Source organism: Exophiala bonariae (assembly GCF_035927105.1).
Source record: "Exophiala bonariae strain CCFEE 5792 chromosome Unknown scaffold_19, whole genome shotgun sequence".
In the NCBI taxonomy this organism is placed as follows: Eukaryota; Fungi; Ascomycota; class Eurotiomycetes; order Chaetothyriales; family Herpotrichiellaceae; genus Exophiala; species Exophiala bonariae.
The window spans coordinates 477,252-497,071 of NW_027042494.1; the positions used below are offsets into that span (position 1 = coordinate 477,252).

At 50.7% G+C, this 19,820-nt stretch overlaps 10 protein-coding genes across 10 annotated transcripts; 6 read left to right on the plus strand and 4 right to left on the minus strand.

Annotated features, from left to right (window-relative positions):
• Positions 1–32: 32 nt before the first annotated feature.
• LTR84_004402 (uncharacterized protein) lies at positions 33–1,484 on the minus strand (the record flags this gene model as incomplete). The annotated part of the gene is made up of 1 exon (XM_064847979.1): positions 33–1,484. One exon carries the CDS (start codon positions 1,482–1,484, stop codon positions 33–35), a length of 1,452 nt encoding a protein of 483 aa, XP_064704518.1.
• Positions 1,485–2,337: 853 nt separating this feature from the next.
• Positions 2,338–3,774, plus strand: LTR84_004403 (uncharacterized protein; the record flags this gene model as incomplete). The annotated part of the gene is made up of 1 exon (XM_064847980.1): positions 2,338–3,774. One exon carries the CDS (start codon positions 2,338–2,340, stop codon positions 3,772–3,774), a length of 1,437 nt encoding a protein of 478 aa, XP_064704519.1.
• Positions 3,775–4,105: 331 nt separating this feature from the next.
• On the plus strand, positions 4,106–5,645 carry LTR84_004404 (uncharacterized protein; the record flags this gene model as incomplete). The annotated part of the gene is made up of 2 exons (XM_064847981.1): positions 4,106–4,599; positions 4,916–5,645. The coding sequence occupies 2 exons, from the start codon at positions 4,106–4,108 to the stop codon at positions 5,643–5,645; spliced, it is 1,224 nt and encodes a 407-aa protein (XP_064704520.1).
• Positions 5,646–5,955: 310 nt separating this feature from the next.
• LTR84_004405 (uncharacterized protein) lies at positions 5,956–6,423 on the plus strand (the record flags this gene model as incomplete). The annotated part of the gene is made up of 2 exons (XM_064847982.1): positions 5,956–6,180; positions 6,238–6,423. The coding sequence occupies 2 exons, from the start codon at positions 5,956–5,958 to the stop codon at positions 6,421–6,423; spliced, it is 411 nt and encodes a 136-aa protein (XP_064704521.1).
• A 588-nt stretch (positions 6,424–7,011) lies between these two features.
• On the plus strand, positions 7,012–10,821 carry LTR84_004406 (uncharacterized protein; the record flags this gene model as incomplete). The annotated part of the gene is made up of 2 exons (XM_064847983.1): positions 7,012–10,391; positions 10,422–10,821. The coding sequence occupies 2 exons, from the start codon at positions 7,012–7,014 to the stop codon at positions 10,819–10,821; spliced, it is 3,780 nt and encodes a 1,259-aa protein (XP_064704522.1).
• An 899-nt stretch (positions 10,822–11,720) lies between these two features.
• LTR84_004407 (uncharacterized protein) lies at positions 11,721–14,789 on the minus strand (the record flags this gene model as incomplete). Its single annotated transcript, XM_064847984.1, has 2 exons — positions 11,721–14,345; positions 14,394–14,789. The coding sequence occupies 2 exons, from the start codon at positions 14,787–14,789 to the stop codon at positions 11,721–11,723; spliced, it is 3,021 nt and encodes a 1,006-aa protein (XP_064704523.1).
• A 373-nt stretch (positions 14,790–15,162) lies between these two features.
• Positions 15,163–15,657, minus strand: LTR84_004408 (uncharacterized protein; the record flags this gene model as incomplete). Its single annotated transcript, XM_064847985.1, has 1 exon — positions 15,163–15,657. One exon carries the CDS (start codon positions 15,655–15,657, stop codon positions 15,163–15,165), a length of 495 nt encoding a protein of 164 aa, XP_064704524.1.
• A 406-nt stretch (positions 15,658–16,063) lies between these two features.
• LTR84_004409 (uncharacterized protein) lies at positions 16,064–16,890 on the plus strand (the record flags this gene model as incomplete). Its single annotated transcript, XM_064847986.1, has 2 exons — positions 16,064–16,184; positions 16,253–16,890. 2 exons carry the CDS (start codon positions 16,064–16,066, stop codon positions 16,888–16,890), a joined length of 759 nt encoding a protein of 252 aa, XP_064704525.1.
• Positions 16,891–17,418: 528 nt separating this feature from the next.
• On the plus strand, positions 17,419–18,279 carry LTR84_004410 (uncharacterized protein; the record flags this gene model as incomplete). Its single annotated transcript, XM_064847987.1, has 1 exon — positions 17,419–18,279. The coding sequence occupies one exon, from the start codon at positions 17,419–17,421 to the stop codon at positions 18,277–18,279; it is 861 nt and encodes a 286-aa protein (XP_064704526.1).
• Positions 18,280–18,520: 241 nt separating this feature from the next.
• On the minus strand, positions 18,521–19,242 carry LTR84_004411 (uncharacterized protein; the record flags this gene model as incomplete). The annotated part of the gene is made up of 2 exons (XM_064847988.1): positions 18,521–18,761; positions 18,818–19,242. The coding sequence occupies 2 exons, from the start codon at positions 19,240–19,242 to the stop codon at positions 18,521–18,523; spliced, it is 666 nt and encodes a 221-aa protein (XP_064704527.1).
• Positions 19,243–19,820: the final 578 nt, after the last annotated feature.

A 19,820-nucleotide genomic window follows, 5' to 3' on the forward strand; every position in this document is an offset into this window, starting at 1 on the left:
CGCTCGGCACTTCTACTATTCTTCAATAGCCCTCAGGTTCCCTTGATTGCGCTTTCACTTCCCTTGACATTTTTGGAGTCAGGCTCCTCAAGATCTTTCGTCACACTATTGCGACCAAAGCTTTCATCATCAGACCTGGGTCCTTCTTCCCCAACGACTGCCACTCCATGGGCTGCATTATAGGCATCCCTCTTTGGTTTCAGATATCGAACATCGACAAACCTCAATGTGCAGGTCATCGCAATGATCAAGACCCACAAGGCGATGCTAGTTTGCCATCCGTATTTGTAGTAAGGTGCTTGCTTGGCCGGCCACACCAGAACTTGTGACCACGCGCTGATGGCGTAGTACCCTGCAACAGACATGCCAACAATGAGTGATCTTGCTTCTGGATCTTGTGGCAAAAGATCTGACAGCCAGGAGAAGATCAAAGGTGCCGTACCAAGACACAAATATGAGATGAAATATCCAGCGTATGCGGTCGTAAGAGTTACTGAGCGAGGGTGTGAGGTCCAAACTGACATCATAATTGCCGGGATCAAGCCGATCAGGGCCTGTGTGACAATCAACGTCCATCGAGTTCGTAGAAAATCTGATAGTAGTGCCCATATCCACACGAAGACCACGTTGATAGCTCCACCACCAATAGGGATAACATTGACTGCTTCCACAGACCAGACCTTGCTCCCGTCTGGGTTCTTCAACGACTTGAGGAACAAAGAGAAGAAGTTGTAACCGTAACTCGCTAGGACAGTTGCGATGTACAAAGTGGCAATGAAGTAAACAGTCCAGCCTGAGAAGGTCCTCTTTGCTCCAGCCCAGGTGACGTGCCTGGGTTCGGCACGGTTGTGCCTTGCAAGCCTTTCCATAGCAACCTCTTGATGTACTCGCTTGAACCAAAAGGCACGGGGATTTGGTCGATTGGGATAATCAGGCAGCATAAAAAACCCCATCATTCCCCAGACGACGGTGATGATGGCATTGACGATAAACAACCAACGCCAGCCGGCCAGGCCACTCGATCCGTGGAGAGTCCTCATTATGGCAGCTTGAAGTGCGCCACTCATCATGTATCCGATCGCTTGACAAGAATGGTAAAAGCCCATTCTCTTGGCCAATTCGGCAGGAGTGTACCAATGCATGAGCAGTGTCATCATTCCAGGCCAAGCACTACTTTCGCATAAGCCCAGAAAGACACGTAGGATATACACCTGGTATGCGTGATTCGACAACGCCATCAATCCTGTGATGACGCCCCATGTGATTTCCAGTCCTGATAGCCAATATGAAGGCCGAACATAGGTCAGGATCACTTGTGAAGGAATGAGCATCAGGCAGTAAGCGACGTTGAAATACGTTGTGAAATAGTTCAACTCATTGCCTTGCAGATTAAGATCCTCCTTCATTCCCGAGACGTATGCATTGTTGATGTTCTGCTGGTCAAGATATTTAATTACCTGGAGCCGTGAGTTAGTGATGAGCATTGGAAAGGGGTTGGTAAAGAGGTTCTTCGTCGATGAACATGTTACAGGATTGGCACCGGCGCATATATACACTCGATTCAAGAGCAGGGGTTGATATGGAAAGGCATTACCTGCGATAAGCAACCAAACGTCATGAACCATAAATCTAGACGCAAGACGAGGCTTCTCTCGTCGGCTGAGCGGTGTTCAAGTTTGACATCTGGCACAAGTGTCTTCGTTTTTCGTTTGAAGCCATTAAACAATCCCATTGTGGCAGCGGTTCGAGTATGTGGCTGAGAGGCGGCTTTAGAATGATGTCGAATTGATCAGGCTCTGGGGTTTTCGAGTACAGATCTGTCATTCAAGAAAATGGCACTCGTTATCTGATGATCATCCACCCCGATACATGATCGAACAAGAAGATGGGAAAGTCGCGTGAGCAACAACCCAGATATATTCGATGGATGTTCGCATAGCGACGAAGCTATCTTTCCCAGAAACTTGAACCTGAGCTCATCAGGTTGCATTGGTGGCAGACACCCTTGTCAACAACACAAGAAGAAGTTCGAGACGAGACTCGAGTCGGGAGATCAGCGGCATTCTGATTGCTGGTGCGTCTCATTGGCTCCCATGTGCCGGCATCTTCTTAACCATTCCGTCCTCCAAGAGGGCCAAAGTCAAACCATGTGGGGAATTCGGCGTCTTCTCCACGTGAGAGGCGAATGCTATCGCGGAGTTCAGCATTATGAAGTGATATAAGTAGCCGAGGTTACGGTCCGTAGATATAGAACAAAGCATTCCCAATTCTAGCTTGAGATAAGGAAGCATTGGGGCTTGCGTTTCTTAAGATTCTTGGCTCAGAAAACAAGAGACAATGGCACCGCATAGTGTCAGTCCACCACCCCGGGCTTTCGGACACGGAACAGATTCCCCGCCCCACACTGATACGAGGAATTGTCTGCCACGAAACGCTCCATGCCTTTCGTATTGGCACAGGACGACCAGGGCTTTTAAGTATCTCACCGCTAATGCTGAGTCAACAGTACCAGCATCTTCCCTGTATGTGATTATTGGATCTGGAATATCCGGCGCTTTGACTGCATTCTCTCTGATTGAAAATGGTGTCAAAGGTGAAGATATTGTTATCTTGGAAGCCCGTGAAGCAGTCTCGGGGGCCTCTGGGCGAAATGCAGGGCATGTGAGGCCTGATGCATTTCGAGGGTTCCAGGCGTATGCGGCAACGCATGGTTCGGAACAAGCCATCAAAATCATTAAGAACGAGAAACTGGTATTTGAAAAGATCGATGAATTTGTCAAGAAGCACAACGTGCATTGTGACTTCCATCCAACCACCACTTTTGACGTATGCCTCACACCGGAATTTGCGGCATATGAAGCCGACAGTTTCACGGCCTTTCAAAGAGCGGGTGGAGATGTCGGTCATGTGAAGTTCTATCAGGGGGAAGAGGCACAAAGGCGAACTCGGGTACCTGACGCAGTAGCTGCATATGAATGGCCTGCAGGAAGCAGCCATCCTGCTAAGCTTGCACAATGGCTTTTGAGCAATTCGATAGCCAAAGGGGCTAAAATGTGGACTTACTGCCCAGCCACACAGATTTTCAAGGGAACACAGGATCACTGGGAAGTGCAGACGCCAAGGGGTACAATCCAAGCAGAAAAGGTCATTCACTGTACAAATGCTTCAGCAGCAGCTCTTCTTCCACAACTCAGTTCTTTCATCACGCCGAATAAAGCGCAGGCACATTCTGTGATCCCCACTCGGGCATTCTCAGGGGATAAAGTGCTTGAAAGCACAATGTCCTTGCGATATAGCATGCACCATTTTTACTCCTTAATCCAACGTCAGGATGACGGGACCATCATCCTGGGTGTTTCAAGAGCGAATCCAGAGATGATTGCAGAGACCAAGGACCAGATTGTGGGCTTTGATGACTCTTCGGCCAACTCTGAGATCGTTGAAGATGCCATGCGTAGGTTTAAGATCATTTTCCCCGAAGCCAACACGAAGACAAGACATGGTGAGGGTCTCGATTATGCATGGACAGGTATCATCGCAATGACACCTGACTCTGTTCCTCTGGTCGGACCAATTGATGAGTTACCAGGACAGTATATTTGTGCAGGCTTTAACGGTCATGGAATGGCCCGCATATTCACATGTGCTCCGGGACTTGCAAGACTAATTACCGGAGGATCGTGGGTAGAGACTGGTCTGCCAGAGTGCTTTCAATATAGTGTCGAAAGATTGTCGAAAGCATCTCAAAAGAGCAAGACGGAAAGTGCTTGGTGAGATGTCCTGAATAGACAATGAAGATTTTCAACCCCTCTTTAGGAGGAGAACGTTCAAGATTGCCAGTGTTGCTGCTCAAGTTTGAGCATGTCGACGGCAGCACTGACTTCATTGTGATAAGCAACATTGTGAATTTCTCTCTTGTTTCGTGAATTCATTCTGGAAACAAAACATTCCTTCAGTGGGCGCCAGGATCGCATGGCGTGGCCAAAGACACTACTCGTCGTCCATTCAAGGTATAGCTCCAGCCAATCTTCTTGGATCAGATCTGAACTCACCAGTGTAGAAGTCAGGCAGTTTCCAGCCAAACTGAAGGGCTTTCCTCGTCATCATGGATGAAGCCAGCACAATCAGTGACCAGGATACGGCCGACAATGAAGGTCCCCAAGCACAGCCAATCCGCTCACAGGCGACTTGCCATACTGCCCAGGAGCTGCGTTTTCTCAGGAGATCACAAGTTGATCTTGACACCATACGAGAACAGCTTGAGTCGAGGACGCCAACAGTTCCCGAAGGAGGAGTACTCCCACCCGCAGCTCGACAACGCCTAGAATTTGGTCAACTCTGGCTCAGGGCAATATTTGTGAGAGCAATAGAGCATCGCATCGAAAATGATGCCCGACTGAGAAGTCTTGTCGCAGCCTGTTTGGATCACCTTATTGAATGGTCAAGTACTGTCGCCAACCTCGAGTTAATGTTCGCATATCAAAGCCTGTGGTTCGCCGAGGATCGTCTCATGGAAGCCCTGAAACATCTCGATGAGCTGGCAGCGACTCATTTGCCTCCCCGTCCAACCATAGGAACAGTGTCTAGTTTCGAAGACCGGTCAGCTAGTTCAGTCTCTGAGCTCCCACGCCCGGATGTTTTACATGAAAGAGGAAGATGAAAGTGACAAGTCGGTGAGGGTGAAAGCAGCACATTGTACAACATGAGAGCGTGTTCCTCTTTGCCCGGAACAATTCTTGGCGCGAGTTCGGAACGTTCATCTGGTGTTTGTTTGCTGCAGGTAGCCTTGTGTGACTCGCCAAATTTGCATGGATTGTCCGTACCTTATGATGGCTTCTGCCTGCCTGCCATGAAATGGTCTGCTTCCTCGACTTCTCAACGACAGAATTAAATGAGCACAGAACAACAACGTCAGTCACAATCAACAGTTTGAAAGAATTTCCCTCGTCGACATGCAGTGGCATTGGCCTGAAGACGATGTGGTCATGTACGGGCGAAAGTACCGGTCCGTCAAAACCGGTTGGGCCTGTTTTGCGAAAACTCGATGGGTCGCAACGGACGACTACTACAGCGCTCAATGCACTCGACCAAACCGAGCATATTTTCGAGTCCTGATGATCGTTCCTGTGGTCTATAATCCACAAATCCATTATGTCTTTTTCGATCCACGAGCTCCCTTTCATTACGGGCACGGCTGGGATGCACCATTTCCACTTCCACCTGGTCACGGGGATTGGGGCTTTCCACCATGGTTTGGAGGATTAGGACACAACGGGTTTGCAAACATGGGAGATCCTGGGGTGCCTGAAGACTTTCCGGGATTTGACGAATGGAGGAATGCAAGACACAGTGAAAATATGGCTCGACTTGATCGCGAAATGAATGAAATTACCGACCGACCTCGGGGCTATGTGGAAGAGCTGATTAGAGGCTGGCAGGATGGTGGAGAGTCATCTGAAGATAATCCAGACAGGAGAAGACTAAGACGACTATGGTCGGAGATTGCTGACCTGGAGCAACAGAGGGACTATTACCAGCGACGGAATATGGAACGGTATCGAGAACAGCGTGAAGAACAGCGACTGGGTAGAGATTATGCAGATCATTATCTTCACCGTCGTCGTGGAGGTGGTCATTACAGATGAGAAGGGCCATCAGAGCTGTTGAGATTTTGTCTTGTTTGTAAGCAAAGCTCGATAGTATGAAGAATGCTCAATGACTCGCCCACGGACGCCGGCAATAACCGCCATCAATTTATTCCAAGTAACTAGGCGCACATCTCCGGTGATCTCGTAGGGCGTACAAAATGACATGAACAAGGCCATCCAAGACACTCCGTTTCTCAGCTTTACTATACTGTTTACAAATCCATCGGTGCGGACCAACATATATCTATTCACCGAGGCCAACTAAATATTGCCTGAGGTAGAATCCCAAACTCATACCAGCATCAAAATGGCACCGAAACAAGTCGTCTTCTCGGAGAAAGGTCTCAAGTCACCCCTGCTTTCTCAAGCAATTATTCACAATGGAACCGTCTACGTGAGTGGACATATCGGTCTTGATACCGCTACGAATCAAGTGGTCGAGGGATCCGTCGCCGATCGCACCAGAAAAGCACTTGAAAATATCAAAATAGTGCTCGAGGAAGCCGGAAGCAGCCTTGAAAAGATTCTGAAGGTATCCTAGGATCACTCTGGAGCGGATTCTATGCATCATACTCACTTATGTGTCAAGATGAACATCTACATTACGAGCATGCAAGACTATGCTGCCATGAACCAGGCCTGTGCGTCTCACCCGTTTGCGGATCTCCCACATTCCACTCCGCTGACCCAGAAACAGTCCTCGAGATCATTCCAGAACCAAGACCTGCACGGACCTGCGTCGCTGTTGCAGAGCTACCATTCAAGACAGATGTAAGTCGATGGAACGTGTGCTCGATTCTAGGAGAGAGATATCTGACGTTACCAGGTTGAGATCGAGTGCACTGCTGCATTGTGAGGCATGGAACCCGGCAAGGGAAATAATCCTGAGCAAAGACTGACTCTCCCTAGGAATGATGGCGCTCAGTCCAAGCTTTGATGAGGCGGGCAGGGCGGATAAAGCAAAATGGTCTTCTTTTGTCCATTCAAGTGGTGCTTCAACAGTCAATCTGCCACTGATGGTAGAATACTGCTGTAATGGTCTTGCAATTCAAAGAATGAATGAGTCAACTTGACGTCTGCTATGTGACGATATCCATTGTGCCCTCCAAACAATCGCCGCCGGCCAACATGAGTTTCCCTTGTCAGCCGCGAACAGTGATTCATGCTCTTTGTATGCATCAGCACAAGCCCGGCTGTTTGCATACACCATGGGCCATCTTGATAAATGAGGGAAATACTTACACCATGCTTGCCTACCGTATTCCAGACTTTCCTTCTTTTTGAACGACTGAGTTTTTCTGTTGATAAGTGTTCCTTCAGCCTTTAACCAAGCAGGGCACTGATCCAGTGCAAACTCGCCAGTATGGGCATTCCACCAGCGAGGAGAGCCACGAGGCGAGCAACTGCCAAGGGCGAAGCGGATCTGATATCTCGAATCGACGAACCAGACGTATGGAGAAAAAAACGGGGAAGAGCAGCTGCACGGAAGGCTAGACCAGTGACCCCAACCACGCCGCCGCCACGAAGCTCGTCCTCCCGACCAAGAACGCCTGCTGCACCCAAGAAATCCAGATCATCTAGAAAGTCCCCTGTTGCAGCAATTCCGATCACATTGACCAAAGCCCCTTCTACTCAGAACACAGCAAATGCTCTCGGAGCTGGGAGGCCAAGGCCAAAACGGCCACCTCCTGAGGACCCGAATGAGAAACATAGGCCGCCCAACCCCTTCCAGCCGCGTAATCAGAAAAGAAGACACAGATCTTTGTTCGCAGACCAGGCGTACAGGCCGCCTCACACTGAAAGTGAGGATCCCCCCAGTGAGCCCATCAGGAGGGCCAGATCTCCGAATAAAGATCCGTCATATAGGCCCAGCAGACTGTCACTCGAGGAGGAGGAATTTGATCATCTTATGTCAACTGAAAGGCGACCAGAAAATCGCAGAATACGAACTTCAGGAAGGGATGGTAATGCCACTGATGCCACCTCTCCGCCGCGTGATGATGTCGGCCACAGACCAGGAACTCCAGCAAGGGATGATGCTGTCGTTGATGCTACCTCTCCGCCTCGTCATAGTTTCGATCGCAGGCCGGCAAACCCTGCAAGAATGGCCCCTAGCCCAATGACTCTGAATCGAGACAATGGTGACGTTGATATTAGTTCCTACTCTTGGTATGGGAGTGATTCTGACTGGCTCAGTGATCTAGACTATCAAGAAGCACTTCGCCGAAACGAGATGGATATCGAGCGAGACAACGAAAGTGAGGAGTCGTTCGACGATGACCAAGAAAACAGAACACCACATCGTCAGGATAATCAGGGGTTCAGACCTTGTACTCATACGCCTTCGCCGTTTAAGCTTCACATAAGTGATGGGTCCAGCCGCGCCCGTGAAGTGAGCGAGGAGAGACATCAGCACAACATGGACATCAACAGACGTGGCGAAAGTGAGAGCCAGTCCGAAAATGATCAGGAGAATAGGCCTCCATCTCGGCACACTTCGCCAAAAGCCAACGCTCAAGGATTGCCTCAGTTTCTAGAAGGTGGCCAGGAATTCAACCACGCGTACGCTGACGACGAGGACGATGATGATCTGGATGAAGACGAGCAAGATTATCTTGATCAGCAGGAGGAACACGGATATGATGAGGATTCTGAAAATGCTTCGCCCACTTCCTCGATTGATGGTCAAGAAGATCAAGCGGATCAAGAGGATCAAGATGGTGAAGAAGACCAAGACCAAGACGGCCACAATAGTCAAGACGACCACGAGGATCCCGAGGATACCCGGGAACAGTTGAACCAAGAGTACCAGACGTTCCTAGTATTCCGAGAAATGCTGCGTGCAAGGGACGGAGAGGGCCACGATGGTCAAGACGACAATGAAAATCTTGAGTATTCCGAGGAACAATTGTGTCAAGAATATCAGGAATTCCTAGCATTTCGAGCAATTAAAGCAGGTAGAGCCGATCCAGCAGGTCCACCAGCACCAGCACCAGCGGATCAAGCAACACATCAGGGAGTACTTCGTCCCATGTTCCCTGTGTACGACCGTCAAAGGCTCCAGAAGCAAGCCGTGTTCCGGAACATTAAGACAAATAATCCAGGCCATACAAATCACGATCTAAGGGCCATTCTGAAGAGGCCACCGGCAGAGGGCGACACACCGGCAAGTTTCACGGTCCGGACACCCAAAAGGGCCCGATTTGCACCAACCACAGTTGGTGGCGACGACCAAAATCCCACATTCGGAGGCGCTGTTGCTGTCGAAACCTCTGAAGACATCCTCGAGCGTATCTTGATCGCCCCCGAACGTCTGAGTCTTGTCCAAATGCACATTGCCTTCACCGGCCTTCAAAAGGAGTCACTACAATTCGCAAAGAAGTTCTTCAACTTCGAATTGAGTGACGAACAAATCGACGCCTGGCCTCTACCGATGCTCAAGTATGAATACTTCGGTCTCAAGGAGATTGCGAAATACCTCACCGATGCTGAAGGGAGCACATGGAGGGAACTCTTTACAACTCCCGAAAGCCGGATTGCGCTGATTCATGGAACCATCGGAGAGTACCTGAAGCACCACGTCTTCAAAGCAACAGCCTTCTCCTTCACTGGTCAGCTCCGCGAAAGGTTCGAAGATCTTGACCGAAAATACATCAATCATGATGCTTTTGTTCGGAACAAGAAGCGAGCTTCTTTACTTGCTAAGATCACTCGCGAAAGCAATGGCTTTTGGTTGGCACATCGTGAAAACATGTTCAACGCGTCCAGCCTCTTAGCAGCGGAGCTGCTGACGCTGTTCGAGCCCTTATTGCCACCTCCTATGTTCGACCCTCTCGTTTCGTCGCGGATCTTATTGCAAGACCCCTCAAAGTTCTCGTTCACAGGCAGCAAGCTCTCTACCAACGACCAGAGAGATGCAGACTTCCTGTGGAGCGCCATGGTCCATGACCTGCGTACACTAGTTTACAAGGCCGCAGCTCTGCACCTCTCCATCCGTCTCAGCGGACACAACGGCACGAACATCCGCTTTCTCCACCACGTGGAAAAAGGCAGCCCCTACCACGGACCCGAGACCATGAAGTGTGTGAACAAGAGAGAGTGCCACGCCCAAAACCCCAGACAACAACGTACCGATGACGATGAGATGAAGATTCGCATGACATGCTGGAGCCATATTGAAGCGGTGGTGCCCCACGGCGTCGACTTCGAAGAATACCAGCAAATGCAAGCTGAGATGCAGGAGCAAGAAGGGATTGGCTCACAAGACACCCGCACGTTCGAGCAGATGGAGCGATACTTTGGCGACCGTTTCCCACACTTGCCTCCCGAGCTCACGCGGCGGGACTCAGATGAAGAAGACTGGCCACGTGAAGACGGAACGCAGATCGACTACGAGTTCTTCCGGGCACAGCTGCGCGAAGAGCAAAGATCCCGCGAGGCTGAGGGCGATGGCGAGGAACCCGAGCACATGCCGTCGCCACCAGAGCAGCAGCGCGGTAGCTATGTTACGTTCTACCGCTCCATCGTCCGCAGCCACGTGTACTGTTCCTGGGGAAAACGAGGGCAGAATCCACGCGCGGCACCGAGTCTCGACGAGGCTGTTGACGAGGCACGTCGCGCTGCCGGAGGGTTCTACACGCTCCAAGACAACTTCGTCAAGGGCAGAGACGCGGCCGCGCACCTCGCCGACACAAGCATCGATGTCGCGGCGCAGGGACTCGATGTGGGCTTGGATGCCATGGCGTGAATCGAGGACAAGACGGGCCTCTGGAGGAGAAAGGGTACCTACTCTCTGGTCCTCGCGGGAACTTTGGCTTACGCCCTGCACGGCCGGCCGCAGTTCGCCCGCACCATCGCCTCGGCGGGACATGCCATCTCGGATGCATCCAGCTGGACGCAAAACACGCTGACCTCGGTCTCTGAATCGTTCTGGAGCGCACACGCTGAAACCGTGGCGAGAAGTCAAGCTGCGTACGCCGAGCTTGAGGCCCGGACCAAACTACGTGCTGGTTTAGTGAACACTACCACCAGCATCGTACTGGCCCCTTCTCGCTTGGTTAGCCAGATGCAAGAAAAGTTTTTGACATCATTGTCAACATCTACCGCCAGTTCGTCGCTGCCAGCGGGGAGTGTGGCTGATGAGTTGCCGGTTGCTAGCTCGACGGTGGGATGAATGTTTTGTGATGTAGGTAGCTAGCTAGTGTTCGCTTTTAGCTCGACAGCGGGCGCTGATGGTATTTCATTTCATTTTTATTCTTTCTTTACACTGCCTTGAGTTTGACATGGTTGCACCATATCTTTTTGAAGTTATGTAGTAATCAAATTTCATCTGAGCCCCTAGCTTAGTTGGCACATTGGGCGACCTTGTGAACATTACGCGTTATTCATCTTTGACCCCAGCAGAGATCCATCGGACCACTGTGCGAATGTCTAGACCCTCAACGTCATGCCATGTCCCTCAGCCTACAGGCAGCACAAATGTGCACGGTCTGCCGTTTCTCTTCAAGCCTGCTGTGGATCCATTGTGTTTTTGTGTGAACCCGCAGTCGCCACGAGCTTTCAGGCTCTATGTGAGAGAGAAAGTTCACGTTACTAAACGAATAGATCTCGACGAGTTGGAGGTTCCAGTCGCCGTTGACTCATTATCTTCTTCGCTATATTGGCGGCGCTGTGCACATCGCGGGCCTTGAGCTTTGTGACTGAAATGCCCTTATTGAGCTCTTATACCATTGTGGAGTTTATGCAAGCTACAAAGGAGCACATGGGAGGGAGATTTCACCCTGTAGAAGGAGCAGACATACACGAGTAGAGACTCACCCTGCCATCGCGCATCGCTCGTGCTCCAGTCCGCCGGTGTTTCATGGCTTCCTTGGTCGTCTGGCTGTTACGAAACGCGTGGTTCGGCGAATTACGAAGGGAAGAAAGGGTCACTTTGTGCAGACGGAAGCCATAGACAAGTAGAGAATTGCATTGCTATCGACTCTTTACATGATGTTTGGCACTGAAGCCCTCCCAATTTCCAACTACTCCAACACCCCCTCCTCCTCCTCCTATCCAACCCAGCCTCACCTCCTAATCATCCATCATTGCCAACAGCTCACGAGCGATTGGCTCGGAGTGGGCGAGTGCACTTAGGCACTTGGTGGCCGCCATGTCAGCCTTGATTTTCTCGATCTCTGCAGTTTCCGCAGCCTGAATGGCCTTGGTGGCGACGTGGATCATTCTCACCATGCACTCGGCGAGTTGGCCTAGGCGCTGGCGGCGTTCGGGGTCGGTCTCGGCGACCGTTGCACGCATGAGAGCTCGTCCGACTCGCAATGCACTTTGGAGTTCGGGTGCAATGCTGGCGTCACTGTCATCTTGAGTGGTGACTGGTGGTGGTGATGATGTGATGACGGTTTGACCGGATTGAGGTCGGCTCATGGCTGGAGCAGGAGATTTGATGCCCATTGTGGATGATGTTGGACGCGCAGAGATGGGAGATCTGGGTCGTGGGATTGAGGATGGACGACCTGAGCTTGCTGGAGATGCGTGAATACCTGCGGTGAATGGAGTGATTGGATCGGCAGGTCGGTTTTGAGTGGAGAGCAGCTTGGTGCGACTGTTGTCCGAATCCTCATGGAGAGCTGAGTTTGGGTCCAACAGAGTGTTTGGAAACCTAGAGGCGGCTGGGACTGCGGTGCGGCGAACAGTTGGTGGAGTATGAATACCGAGAAGGCTGGGAATCTTCGTAAAGCCTGTGGCAGATGGCTTTCCGAGGGTCTCATCAGTCGACTTCTTCTTCAAAAGACCACGAACACGTCCAAACGCCTTCTTGCTAGGAGTATGAAGCAGTCCAGCAGATGCTTTGATATTGGTGCCAGGGCTGTGAGATTGAGAAAATGTCTTCATGTTTCTTGGCTTTCGCAACATAACAACAGTTTCATCAAGTGCTTGTGAAACTTCTGTTGTGTACCGAGTGCTGAATCTGGAGTTGCTCTTGTCCGAGACGAAGAGTGGTGGGGGTCTCTGCTTGCGAGAAGTGGTGCGAAGAGGGAAGTTTTTGTCAGGCGAGATTGGCGCGTCAGGTCCTGTCACTCGAAGACGAGGAAGATTGTTGCTTGTAGAAGGTTGTTTGCTGAGGTGTTCGTCTTTGTCGAACAGGAATGGTGCAGTCTCTTCGTTAGGTTCCTCAGGCATGATTGCGGAGGCTGATCGAGGAATATTTGTGGGTCGAGTGCGTGGAAGGGTGATCGGCCCAGGATCAGTTGCAGTAGGAGATGATTCCTGCAAAGGAGCAGGCTTGATTGCGGTAGGCATCTTGATCTCAGTAAATTCTTGGTTTTGCCAGTCAACTTGCGATACAGACGGTCTGTGGTGAGAACTTGACGATGAAATCACTTGACGGAACTCCTCTGCAACGCTTTGCCGGAAAGGATTCAGACTAGGTTGATTGAAGAAACCACGTTCAGAAGATGCTGTGGATGGAAACGACAGTGGGGAAGGCTGTCCTTGGTCTGTTCCAATGAGGTTGTGTTGATCAGAAGAGAAATTTGTGATCAGTTGTTGTGTGGTTTGAGGGAGCAGATTCTGCGTGCTGGCACGAGATCTGGATTCGCCAGCCGAGAAGGGTTCAGATGTTTGTTTTGTAAGTGACGACAAAGATCGGTGAATGAATGCGCTAGTCGATCGAAGTGAAGTTCTGATCCCATCACCTTGTCGCAAATTATTCTGAGTTTGTTTACGTCTCAATCTACCACCACCAGCAGTACGATTGTTCAACTCTGTGGTGCCTTTGTCCAAGAGTAGGTCGCTGGCTGAATCACGAATACGTAGAGTTGGTCCCCCTGTAGATGTGTGATAAGGACGTTTGATGTCATAACCACCATGTGCATCGTATCCACGAGTAATGATATCTGATTCTTCAGAACTATCACTTGAGAAGTAAGACCGCTCAATGACGTCTTGATATGGTAAAGACAAGATCTCTTTCAGACTCAGTTGGTTGTTTGATTTCACAGCTGAGAGTTCATGAGCAGCAGTCACCGGTGTGGTGGCACTTCGGAGTTGAATACCTGCAGTAAAGCCACTTGAAATTGGAGAAGGTTCGGGCGAGTACTTATTCAGATCAAATGCATCGGCTTCCAATGCGTGAGGATAGCTCTTATGATGCACAGGGCTATCATGAAATCGACCATGGGAAGGCCGAGGTGCACCAGAGCGCACAGGGATTGAGCTTCCTCGATGGTGGCGACCGAGGCCGCGAGATGACCCGTTGTCGAGGAGTCCACCAGGGGAAAGTGGTGGGCGGGCGTCAGTCTGAAAGAGAGGAAAGGGCTTGGTGGCTCTACCTTTGCCTTTAGAGTCATCGTCAAGCGTGAAGGTCTCGATGGATTCCCGGTCGGCACTGGTGACATCGGAACGGCGATTCAGATCCATATTGCTCATCCCCTGAATGGCACTTCCATCCATGGTTGGCGCTATCTTGGGTTGTGATGAGAGCATCACTGGCCATTTTTCCTGCTTTGAAACTCCACTACCAGGAGTAACGACATTGCGGCGGCGTGGTTTTCCATCACGGTCCATGAGAGGTGTGCGTGTTGGCGAATTAGGCTTGACACCAAGAATTGGAAGTCTTGGAAGAGGTTTGTCTTGAGGACTGGGGTGAACACCAGGCTTGCGGGTAGGAGACATGACAGGAATATGAGTTTGCTGTCCCTACAGTTTGTCAGAAAAGGTTCAATCAATGTGTGTTGTGATACATACATCTGACTTGCTTCGTGGTGAGCCCAGCTCAGGAAGTCCAGCCGTACCGGTCACAGTGCCACCTGGACTACGTAGACTCTTTGAAGTTGCTGGTTTGAAACCAAACTTGTCGGAAACACCAGAACCCCAAGGGATGGTCTTTTTGTTAGGCTCTGTGACAGGGGTGGATGGGGATGGATGGGATGGACTTGTATTGGACAAAGAGTGAGTCATGCTGCGAATTTGTCTTGTCGCTCCTGGAGGTACAGTGATATGGGTGATAGCCGCTGGAGGCCATTGTTGGTAGGATGAGGGTTGGCGAAGACCATGAGCTCTAGTTCTCAAACCAGTTGGTTTCTGACGACTGCCGCTGGGAGAAAGGTCTGGGCCGTCACGCTCATCTTTGCTAGAAGACATGGTTGTCCAAGCAGGAAGAAAGTGTAATTGTTTCAGGAAGGGAAGGGTTGAAAGACGAAAGTGTAGAGTGATTGTTTTTGTTTTGCGATGAGGCAGAAAGATCCGTTGTGACTGATAGAAACAGAATGAGTCCCGATTGTGGCTCGGCGTTACTTCTCAACGCCATTGCGATCCCCAGTATCGACGGTGAGGCCTTGAACGCTCCCCAGTATTGATGAAAATCCCTTTATGCGGATGAACAGATGAACGAGATTAACAATTCCATGCATGCATTTACCAAGTCGAGCAACAACAACCCATCATGTCGATGCCGACCCAATGAGTGAAATTCTGCATGGGACGAAGACATCATGGCGAAGTCCCAAGCACTCCTTCAATCATTCTCTTCTTCGTCCTTTGTTGTATTCTGCGAATCGGTACCTATCTTCTTCTGCTTACTCGCTTCATATGCTGCCATGTTGGGCTGAACCCAGTTAGGACCACCCAAATCATCATCTCGCATTCGGGTTGAAGCATCAAGAGGAATACCCTGAGAGTCAGCCAGAGCCTCCAGTCGTCTTTGCTCTTGGAGCATGTCCTTCAAGAAGTCTGTTGTCTTGCCCAACATAACCTGTTCACTCCGTTCCTGACCTTGTGCTCCAGGCACCATCTGAGATAGCTCAGTAAATCGTTCACGGATAGCAGTCCGTCTCTTGTTTTCTGCATCTTTGTGATTGAAGTTCTTTTGAGACGCTGTCAATCTTGGCTTTGTGGATTTTGATTTCTTTGCCGAGCCAGACGAAGCATCAGCAACTTGCTTGGATTCAGATTCTGCAGAAGATGATGGTGTGGAGGCATTCGACGCCGTGGCGCCATCATCATTTGACATTGTCCCGGCCAGCAGTACAGTTGCGACAAGCAATTTGCTAAAGTATCAAGCGAGTTGTCGTGGACCTACGCAAGAGTGGCCTGAGGTTTAACCTGATGTATGCTGACCGTGCAGTGAAAAGGACCGAGATGTCAGGAAAGGTCACGTCTGTCCCTGATACAAGCTTTTATTTAGCATTGACGCTAGAGATGTTAGCTCCCCGGGTATAAGCGAGGTGCATCCACTTAAAGCCGGCACACTGCACCTTCTCCGGATCTCCAGTTCCTGTCTTTGACCCTCTCATCTCCAAGTTGAGGTACGATTTTAAACAGATACAGGACAAGGGATTGATTGCCAAGTCACGTACCTATAAATTCCTTCATATTCATGGTCCTACATCAGCACATGCGCATTTGACTGTGCAAGAATGAGCAGACTCAGACCTATCCACGGCGCCTGTAATTGTGGTCGCAATGTCTACTCCATTACAGTACCACAGGATGCTCTAGAACGAGCAGAAGTGTATTTCGACGGCAGTAGTGAGAGCAGTAAGCTGTCACTTCCTCGAGCTGGCTAAAATCAGTTTCACCGTCAAGCTAATCATCTCCCATCGCAGGACGAAGTCAGGCTACCCCTCTCACAGCATGGCTGCGAATACCCCTGCCTTGGTTCTCTTCCTCGACACAAGCTCTTTTCTCTGACGAGACACATTCTTCCATACGCAAAGTCTTCAGTCCTCTACATGCCCCTCATTCCAAGCGGGTGTTCTGTGGATATTGTGGAACACATTTATCCTACTGGACGGAACAACCGGCCTCAGAAGCAGAGTACTTAAGCGTGACGCTGGGGAGTCTTTCAACAGAAGACCTCGAGGCACTGCATGAATTGGACATATTACCGAGTGATACAGACGCCGAATCTGCTCCATCTTCTGAGATGCAGCAAACACACCAAGGTACAGTTTCAGGCGAAGAGTCAAACTCCCAATTGATCACTCGAAGTCAACGGAGTGGAACAACAGAAGGTCTATCTTGGTTCGAAGAACTACTAGAAGGAAGTCGTCTTGGACGGGGACAGAGGACTCGACGTGGTCAGGGCGTCAGTGCCGATGGATCTACACGAGTAGAATGGGAAGTATCAGAATACTTTGACGGAGGGATTGAGGAGCCGGATGCCAAACAATCTACAACGGCAAGCTCGAAACGAAAGCTCGACGAGGTTGTGGAGGGCGACGACGTGAACATGCGAGGATAATTAGCATAATTGACGTTTTAAAACTGGAGGATGAATAAGAAGTGATGGGCATTGATGACTTTTGAAGGCATCTGGGTCCTAATGATGAACATGACAGGATGGTCTCGCTCTCAGTGCTGCATGGCCAGCCCCAACGAGTGCAGACTCAGAATGATGGAAAGCGACAAAAGTACATGAGGAAGGTCGTGATCATATAAGGAATTGCACGGAAATATGCATTGTCGCAAATACCTATCCATTGCCTACCTATTGCTAAAACCCCTCTCCTAAAAGATCTGGTATACTTACTAGGAGCCCAGGACTCGTAGGGTTGACCGCCTAACCAAGGTGGCTGCCATCCCTCAAGATGCCCGGAGATCGGGTGATCAATCTCCGAACTGACCCCCCAATTTATTCCAGGGCGGGCAGGCTGAGCACATAATTTTGTGACGCGCACTGCAAACACGGCATACGTACATTCACCTCTGTCCGCACGATTTCTACTTCCACCAACAACCAAAGTCACCTCCAGCTTTGCTCCCCCCAAAAATGGCAGCCTCTGAGAAATCAGGACTCCCAACCGACGCACCGCCGTCATACGATGCCCTGGGCGTACCTTCTTCCAAAGAAACCCACGCACCAGGCCGGCCCAACGCAAATGCGAATGCGCCACCCCGCCAACTACGACCACCCCCACCACCGCTGGACCTCCCAGCGCTCAACCTGCTGCGCGGCAAACGCGTGATCCTGGCATCGGCCTCCCCACGACGGAAAGCGCTCCTCGCACAAATCGGCCTGACGAACGTGGAGATCATCCCGTCGAAATTCGAGGAAAACCTGTCGAAATCGCTGTCGCCGTTTGAGTACGTGCTGGCGACGGCGACGCAGAAGGCGCTCTCCGTGTACCAGGCCGAGATTGACAATGCCGAGGCAATGGAGGAGCCCGGCCTGATCCTCGCTGCTGATACCGTGGTCGTGAATTCCAGGGGCGATATCTTGGAGAAGCCCCGCAGCGAGGCGCATCATATTGCCATGTTGAAGGGGTTGAGGGATTCAGGGGTGCATCGCGTCTATACCGCTGTGGTGGTTGTCACGCCCCTGCAGAGCGCGCGCGACCCCGGGTATGCGCTGGAGTCGGCGACGGAGGAGACGCTCGTCAAGTTTGACGCTGAGATTACGGATGAGTTACTACTGGCGTATGTGCGGACCAGGGAGGGCGCGGATAAGGCCGGTGGGTATGGAATCCAGGGTACTGGAGCGATCTTGGTGGAGAGGATAGAAGGGAGTTTCGATAATGTGGTTGGGTTACCACTGAGAATGACGTTGAAATTGATTGGCAGTGTTCTTGCCAGGTCGGACGATGATGATATTCTCCCTGATGACGACTTCTTGGACGCGGAGGACGACTAGATGGGGACAGGGACGGAATGTCATGTCTTTGTGCAACACTACCAGCAGCATTGCAGGCGTTGGGAAAACGGCATGATGCAACGAAAAGTGCGTGTCAATATAGATGGACTTTTGGAATGGATAGAAGCAAGCTTCTACATGGTACATCCGATCTCATCTGTGGAAATCCTTGTGTATTTTTAAGGCAACAGTCATATACATATTCTTGGTGGCTTCAAGGCATCTTCACCTCGGTCATCACCTATTTGAGGTTCTTGAGTTTTCCATCATGTCCAAGTCCCGAAATGTCGGCCTTTCCAATGGTTGCGTCGTTGGCTCCCGCATGCCAGATTCTCTTGATTGCCTCGGTCAAACCCACATCGTTGGTTTCAAACTCATAAAATCCAATGGCCACAACGACTGTGGCGATGTTCAATAGCCATCCGAAGACCTTTCGAGCCGTAGGATGTTGGTGGACGGGAATATAATCAATGACCACGGACCTTGACTCGGTTAGCCACACCACCCATTGAACTCACGACCCTCCTCCCACACTTACTGGAATCCCATGTGCGAGTGCACAATGATTGTGAAGATCAAAGCCGCGTCGAGTGCAGGATTGACCGACCCGGCAGCAAACGGCGTGATAGTTAAAGGAATCAACGCGACCGACAAAGCTCTCTCAAACGTCCAGTGGTAGCTTCCATGGAGGGGGTTCGACTTGGGTACTGGCGCAGCGTCATTGACTCCACCTTCGATAACCTGAGGCCCTGGTGGCAGAATCTTCCGCTGAGCTGTAGTTGAAAATGGTGCACATCGAGCAGCCGCCGCCCAAGACCCTGGAAGTAAAGCTCTCGAGGCTATGGACGGAGAAGATCGGAGGAGACGAAGTGGTTGAGCTGTGCTGGGGAATAGCCGTGCCGAAGATGAAGAGGATAGTAGTTGGGCCTGTCGCAACAACAAAGTCCTCGATGGCGCCGCCATGTTCAACCAGGACAAGTTGAGGTTGTCCTTAAATGTGTTGTTGCATGAACCGCAGGTTGCGAGAGTCAATGACATGAAGGTGGAAAAGGCACTTGCAGTTGCTTGAAGCCCGCTGCCGGATGCCAAGCCCTGCTTTCGGAAGGCGCCACCAATCACATGAGCTCTATTGTCATATGCAGTGTGCCGAGCTACAAGTACTTTCTCCGGCCTCAAGCTCGAGGCCACTGAGAACCGGAGCAAACGTGTGAGACATACTGCACATACCTGAAGTACGAATGAGCGCTTCCGATGACTGTGTTGATATTCTCCCTATTCTCACTAGATTGCCTGACCAAGGATGAAACCTCTTCGATAATCACTTAGAGCATGCCCAGCCCAGTCGCTCGAACGGCTGCAGTATCAAAGAATGTGAACAACCAATACCAGGGCTGTCTAGCAAATGCTCGCTTTTGACTTATACTATCGAGTTGCTGTCTTCTTTTGGCCGAGTCTTATACGCAAGGTCCGCTATTACAGATATGGAGACCACAGATTGGAACAGTGCTTACTTGAAAGATACCGCTTGCGTGAGATGAGTA